This window comes from Protopterus annectens, chromosome 8.part0 (assembly GCF_019279795.1).
Source record: "Protopterus annectens isolate FY-2018-M chromosome 8.part0, PAN1.0, whole genome shotgun sequence".
Taxonomy (NCBI): Eukaryota; Metazoa; Chordata; order Ceratodontiformes; family Protopteridae; genus Protopterus; species Protopterus annectens.
In genome coordinates, this window is record NC_056741.1 from 503,968,298 (window position 1) to 503,976,409 (window position 8,112).

Here is an 8,112-nt window from a genome sequence, read left to right on the forward strand (position 1 = left end):
GAAAACAACATGATACTGTGACAACCATTGTATCTATAGCAAGTGTGCACGACTCATCTTTGCACATTCTATTTCAAAATATAAGGATTATTTACATCCATTGATATCAATCACCATAATACATTGCAAAAGTCCAGAGCAGGGGAAGAGCTCCTTAGCTTCATTTGCCGTTTACATAATATGAAGCAGCCTATGCACAGGTGGACTGGAGTGAGGCACTAGAATCCAAGTCAAAGGTTCTCTTGTACAACTTTCCCCATTGTATTTGGTAGTACAGATAAAAAAAGCTACATAATCTTAGGATCATATGAAGTTACTAGGCTACTGGCCCTGAGGCACTTTCATGCCTAGCGAAGACTGTAGCCCATGTTCTCACAAGTCAGCACCCAATGCCCCTGTCCAACAGTGACACAGGTGGAATCCTAGGGGTGTATTTTCTGTTCCTCATCCAATTATCCAGGTTGCTCTTAAAAAGGGTTAATGAGATACTCTGCTTGACACAGGCAGGAAGTCTATTCCACAGAAAGGACAGTCTCTGAGACACAAATCTGTCCCATCAACAAGTCCTATTGATGTCACAGACCAGGTTGAGGTCACACATGCAGGTTAATCGAGTGGAGCTTGATTCGTGGATATGCAGCATCCCCATCAAGGTGGGGTCTGAGATTGCTTTGTATGCCAGACAGAGGTCACCTCTGAGGAGCCTGTATGAGTCTGAGTAGAGGGACAGGGCTTTTAGCCTATTTGTGTAGGGCAGATGTTTGTGGCCCTGGATTCTCCTGGTGAGGAACCTCTGTGGTCTCTCCAACTGCTGCATGTGCTTTGTGAGGTACATGCTGAAAAGGACAGTATACTCAACAATGGTCTTATAAAGGAAGAATACAGGGATGTTATAACCTCCTTGTCCTTGGATGAGATACCCTTACTAATGAGGTGAGCCATGCAGAAAATTTTCTGTACAATGGAGGCAATATGGTGGTCAAAAGTCAGTTTTCTATCATTCTGGGTGCCCAAGTCCCTCCCAACTGATTGCATGCTTAGATCCTTGTTATTAATGTGATAATGTGTGGTGATGTCACTCTCCCCAAAGGGGATGATGCTGCATTTTTTAAAATTCAGTTTGAGGCCATGTTTCTGGCACCAGTCGTTTGTTTGGGTGAGACCCTCTTGGAGGATGTCCACATCACTAGGGGAATTCATGACATTGCCCAGCTTGCAGTCATCTACAAACGTTGTCAGCCATATGCCACTGGTTTTGGTCTGCATCTCAGAAAAGTATATCCCAAACAATAGTGGCCCCAAGACCAATCCCTGGAGTACACCACTCATTACAGGTCTACTGCTTGAGGTGACTTCCCCTGTTTTGACTAGGTAGGTTCTATCAGTGAGACAGTTTGTTACCCATCTGGTAACATATGGATTGATGCCTAGTTGATAGAATTTATCTATTATACCCAAGTGGGGAATAGTATCAAAGGCTTTGGCCACGTCTATGTAGGCTTTGGTGACTGTCTCAAAGAAGTCAACCAAATTTAACAGGCATGACCTCCCCTTAACAAAAAAAAATAAATAAGGTAGTGTTAACGAAGCTACACATGGCTGAAATAAAAATATTGAAGTACATTTGATTGCAGGTACATTTGACTGAAAAGCCATTTCATCAAAAACCTTCTACACAAAACATACACCGTAAAAATGTTTTTAGCGGGGGACAAGCTCTCCTGCAACCTCCACATGGAGGACTATGCCACCCACCTCCCTTAATTATATATTCTAACTCCACAATTACACAGCTGTGGAGAAAAGAAAAAACACCTTAGGCAGTGAACCAGTAGTAATGCACAAACATAAACTTCTACAAATCTGGGAGTAGAACATGACCATGTGCATTGCCAATCCACTCAAAATCTTTTAGGTTATACCCCCCCATCAAATTCCATATGCAAAAATGACACCAGAAATACCATTTATAGACTTTTATACATTTTGACAATGTGGCTGTTCAGTCATATTTACCTGCAATCAAATGTACTTCTTTCAGTGATTTTAACTTATTGCTTTTACTTGCAATCAAAGCTACCTATGAGCCTTCAGTGAAATGATACACAACCTTACATACGCACACACACATTTCCTAGGATTTTCTATTTTTAACAGATTAATATCTCATATTCTTCTTCAATTATTTATATGTAGTAATGTAAATATTACAGATTCAAAATGAAGAAAGGTTGTCAAAGAATATTTATACTGTATTCAGAATGAATAAATTGTTACAGTCTTTAGTCACAAAATATTTCTCCTGTCAATGCTTCACTTTGGGTTTCTTTAACTTGAGATTTAATTCATCAAGATTGTATGTCTAAGAAAGCAACTGCTTTCTTGAAGAAACATACTATTACATTTGTTAAATCTCCTTCCCTTTGTGAAACTCTTGATTCTAGGCGTGAAAAGATTCATGACAAGATTACATCTATTTAATGAATTTATGCTGCCTCACTGTATTAAAAAAGTAAATGCAAAATGAAAACAAACTTTTTCATAGTAATGGTTTTCCTATGCATCAGGATATCTGTCCATATCATGTTGTAGAGAATGGAGAGCTATTGATCACCTCTATTTTCTATGACAACTGGAATGTCCTAAAAGTATTAATGCAAAGGTAAAACTAGTCTTAAACAAAACACTTTTTGCCTTTATTAAGTAACTTGATTCAGAATTACATTGAATTTTGTGGGTAAATATCAGAACATTGAAGTTTTAAAACTTCAAATGTTCTAATATCGTCCTGTTTTGAGCGAACACTAAAAATAGCAAAGCTGCAGAACGCCGGTTCTGTGGCTTTGCTATTTTGAGTGCTGTGGTGGAAAGTTATGGGTTGGGTTCAATTAAATGTGCCATTGTGTGGTCGTTAGGGTTAGGGAATGGGTTAGGTGAGTTAGGGTCAGGGCGCAGGTTAGGTGAGTGTGCGATAGAGATGGACCTTAGGGTTTGGGTTAAGGTAAGTGGATAGATAGCAGTGTATGTACAGTTTAGTGTAGGGTTAGTTGTAGGATTATAAGTGAATGTGTGTGTGGATTGATGTTTTTAGGTGTGCTTGTGTTGTGTGTATGTGTTTCAGAACAGCAAATTTTTTCCCCAAGGAAAAAATTTGCTCTTCTGAATGTTAGATATTATGTGGTTTAGATATTTTAAGTTCGATGAAATAGCATTCGCTATTTTCATCTTTCAATAGCGTGATATGAATGCAATTTTGTACATCAAATTGATATCATCATTTAAAATTTGGACAGGACAGAAACATGGAAAATGCATAAAGGTTCTTAACATATTCAAATGAACTCAGCAACAATTCATGACAAAGGAAGTGCCTAAATTACACCTTATAAGATCACTACAATGTGTAAATTTCATCACCAGAATTCACAGCCTGTGATAAGATTTAGTGGCAGTCACTGCATTTGTATGATACTACCAAGCTTGCATCAGATATTGTACTTAATAATATGGTAACTTTTTCATTTGCAGGGCTGAAGCAATTTCTGCAAACAAAAACAATCACAATTCTTGATAAGAATCAATATTTGGAGCAAAGTTATCTTCTGAGCTTTGTTTCAGCTTGAGTCAGCCCCCCCCATGTGCATACCCCAGCTGACCATCATTATTTGTTTACCCCATTTACCCATTTACGTGTTCCCGGTACTATTCCACAGAACCAGGACTGCACTGATAGTGGGTTGGACAAAGGCAGTGGAGAGGAAGGAAGCCTTCAGCATCACACATGTTGGTCCTGTGCCAGGGTAGACCCTAACTGGACAGGGTGACTGACTGCATACACACCACTGCATGCAGCATCAGTTACCTTTAGCCATCTTCAGATGCCAATGGTTTAAAGGCAATCTGTCCGGTGATTGCTAGAATATACCCTTCACTGGAGATATGCCTTCATAGTAGACCAAAAGTCCAAACTATCCCTGATTGTGGGTGAAACAACAAAGCCATTCTTTCCCATTTGTCCATCCATCACTCCACCAGCACCTGTGCTGCAAGTCAGGCTCAGATGGCCTGTGTCAGAGTTAGGCTTTGCCCCTCTATGTCATGGACCCATGTCTTGGATCAGACTTTTAGTTGCAAAAATGTTTGAATATGGAAGAAATTTCTATTAACTTTTAGTGTGTATTTATTAAAAGAAAACACTCTTCTTGGAATTATTATCAAAATGTGTTCCTGGGATACTGAAAAATTTCCTAACTTACTGTCTAAATGACTTATATGCTTTTTTTTTTCTGTTATTACTATATTGATGGGAAACATTCTGGGCATTATGTGCTGCTTGATTAAATGTACATTGTTACTTTTTTAACAATGCTGTTCTTCTTCACAGAGTCTACATCTCTATTCGATGCAGATAACATTTAGTAGCTATCTTGGGTCAGCACTACTTACGACACTTTATCAGTGTACATAAAGGGCAGATTTTTACACCGTTTATGCATTTCATTTAGTGACATTGAACTGTTTGTTCTGGCCCAATGTGCGCTGCTACATTTTGTATGATATTTTATCAGTAATTTATATTTCATCAGTACATGTTCCTTTCTGAGTGTCATAGTAGTATGTAATTTGAATGCACAGCTAATATCTTTATGATAAAAATAATAAAGATATAGTTGTTAAAAATGGGAAAAAAAAATGGGTCATTTCCTTCAGGACATTAACTGTAATTGCATGCCAATTTTCCCTCCTAGTTTACTAAATAGAAACTGTTTTAGATACCTCTTCTGTTTCAAATTGTTTTAAAAACTATATCAGTGCTAATTTTGCTGGAAGCCATGGTGGTGCAGTGGTAGCAGTGTTGCCTCACAGTATAATGTTATCCCGTTCAATTCTCGGCTGGAGCACCTTCTGTGTGGAGTCTGCATGTCCTCCCGGCATTCGAAAGAAACGTGTGAATGGGTGTGCCTTCATTGAAGGTTGGGTGTTGGGCTGGCACCTCAGCACCATAAAAATCTACTACCAATCATTAGTGGACCAGAGTTCTGCTGTGGCGACCCCTAACTGGGGAAAGCCAAAAGAAGAACATCAGTGTTAATTTTGCTGTTGTTTTCTTTTTTTTTTACTTTCCTGTTTATAACTATGTAGCCAGTATGATGTATGGACCAGAACTGTGTCTGAAAAAGGTCATATTTGATCCGAAGACTACTCCAGTAACAAGCATAAGTAAAATAATTAAAATAAAACAAAGCAGTCATTGGTTCAGGATGGAGACTACACTGCAAAATGTCAACATTTGATTAAAGATACCATAGACATACTGAAAAATATGACTGCAACTTACTAAAGTAAACATGATTTGCAATGTGCATTTTATTAACCTTGTTCAGAAGTGGGCTAGCCTAAGTTTAACCCCCCCCAACCATCACCACTCAAACATACGTCTCACCTGTAGAACTAGACATGAGTGTTGTTTAAATGGAATGTCAGAAAATAAACTAAAATAATTAATTATAAATGTTAGAATTGTTCTTATGTAGTCAAACACATAATTCTGAGCATTGCATAACATGAAGGGACAAAAAAAGATTCAACACCTGGTTTAAGTAATTTTCTCATAATCTTAATCCTAAACAAATATTTTTGAGTTAAAATTCTTCATTATTAAACATTATCTTCTTGCAAATGTCCACAACAGCATGCAGTCTATAGTGATTTGATATTGCACACTAGAATCAATGTTGTTATTAAATGAATTGAACTAAAACAATAAAACAAACAAAGAATTGTATTATTTAACATTAACCAAATCATGGCTTTATACCTGTCTATTTCTGTCGATTAACAACGCTTTGACTTGCTCCACTTATTTAATTGTGTATCTCCTGTAAATTTTATAAAAATAGGGAGCACAGTGGTGCAGAATGTAGAACTGTTACCTCACAGTGCTTATTTATCATATGATTCCCAGCAGAGGTGCCAGTTATGTGTTGTCTGCATGCCATCATGTGCACATAAGGGTTTTTCCATGGCTCATAGTTTTCTACAATATCCCAAGGATTTTGCATTGTGCATGTATCTGCAATCCTATAAATTGCCCTTTATTGAATGTGTGTGTGTGTGTGTGTGTGTGTGTGTGTGTGTGTGTGTGTGTGTGTGTGTGTGTGTGTGTGTGTGTGTGTGTGTGTGTGTGTGTGCATGCATGTGTGTCTGCATTTGCATGAGTTTGTGAACACATTATAAAACAATGGTGACTTATTTCTGAGTGGATTTGCCTTCTACATGTTACTTGACAGGATAAACTTTGGTTTCATCATGACTTCAGTTTGAATAAAGTATGCATCATGAAATGGATAACTATTGTACAAAGGCAGTAACTATTCTTTTTTTCCTTTCTTTCTTTTTTCTATCTTTTAGGTAATATGTTTGTTATCAGTCTGTCTGCAGCAGATCTCATCGGTGCTCTTTATCCATACCCTTTGCTTGTCAGATCCATTTTACAAAATCATTGGGAATTTGGAGGGTTGCAATGCCAGATTTCAGCATTCATTCAGGGTTTGAGTTTCATTGCTTCTGTGTATAACATCATGGTGATCGCAATCAATCGCTGGTGTTGCATTTGCCATGGGTTGAAATATGACAAGGTATTCACCATGAAGAACACCTACTGCTATATATTCCTTATATGGACAATTAGCTTTAGTTTAGTTTTACCTGGTCCTTTCATAGGAGCTGTACAATATAATCCACAGGTATACATGTGCACATTCCAGTTCACTGGAAATGAAGCATTATCTACAGTTCTTCTACTCTTTCATTTCCTTTTGCCCGTAACAATTGTCACCCTGTGCTATGCAAGTATCTGGGTTATGGTTATACAAGTCAAGTACAAAATTAAAAAAGATAGCAAACAAACTCTCCATTCATCTGATATGAGGAACTTCTTGACCATGTTTGCAGTATTTGTTCTTTTTGCCATTTGCTGGGCACCATTCAATGTTACTGCTTTGATTGTAGGTTTTAGCCCTCCAGGAAAAGCTCCTAAATTTCCAGACTGGTTGTTTGTTCTTGGCTTCTTTAGTGCATGCTTCAACAGCTGTCTTAATGGTATTGTTTATGGGGTTTTTAATAAGAATTTTAGGCAGGAGTACAAACGTATACTGTGGTCACTATTAACACGTATAATAAGAGGAAGAAAATGAAGGGGAGGACAGCAAGAAGTTACATGAACAATACTGAATATTTAACATTAAAATGAAGGATAAACTTCCTAAAACATAGCCTATCAGATAAATAGAAATGTGCTGTAGGAAAGCAACACTTCTTAGTAATTCTAAGAAGAAAAATTTTGGCACAGCTTATGACTTTACATGTGTAGGGCCTTTGTTGGCAAATGCATTTTAAATAATAAAGTCACAATATTTATATCAGCCACAAAAGGAAACAAAAATGTACTATAGATCTATCATTCAGTGGAAAAAAGCATGACATGTTGAGGTGTTCATTAATCAAACAACAACCACAATGAGTTCATCCATTTACTATTGTAATTTCTGCAGAAATTCATGATTTATTTACTGTTCATGACAACGTGTTTCTGACTTTAATCTTGACTTCTTCATCAATTAGGTAAAATATACAAAAAGCTATCAGTGCACATTTTTACCATTATGTGAGGTACTTATTATATTAAAATAAAAATGTATTTAAGTATGGATGTATGAGTGCGTATTTTCATACATAGCAATCTGTCCAGACAAGCTTCTTCAAGTAATTATAAGTGTAAAAAAATGTACCAGTATCTCAGACCATGTACATTTTAGTATATAGTCAAAATATGTAAAAAAACATGAGCCATTTCAGAGATAACCAGTACTTTCTATATGTGGTAAATAATAGATGTGTCAGTGCTGAACCTTATTTCTACCTTGCTGTCAATCTGTTGGGTTTATAGCTTATTATTCACCTGTCACTGATAATATATGGTGTTGTGCAGTGATGCAGAGAGAAGCATCATTGCTGCACAAGAAGAGGCTCTCTGGTCAGTTCTGAGCTGGGTTGCCTTCTGTTTAGAGGCTGCATGTCCTTCCCATGTTTACATGTGGTTTCTCTTGGTGA

The 8,112-nt window shown here is 37.2% G+C and overlaps 1 protein-coding gene across 1 annotated transcript in view; it reads left to right on the forward strand.

The window, feature by feature from the left end:
- LOC122808279 (melatonin receptor type 1A-like) overlaps window positions 1-7,196 on the forward strand; it is a 67,656-nt gene extending 60,460 nt beyond the window's left edge. The window contains exon 3 of the mRNA XM_044079243.1: window positions 6,412-7,196. Coding sequence (XP_043935178.1) covers window positions 6,412-7,196 — 785 coding nt within the window. The remainder of the gene's footprint in view (window positions 1-6,411) is intronic.
- Window positions 7,197-8,112: the final 916 nt, after the last annotated feature.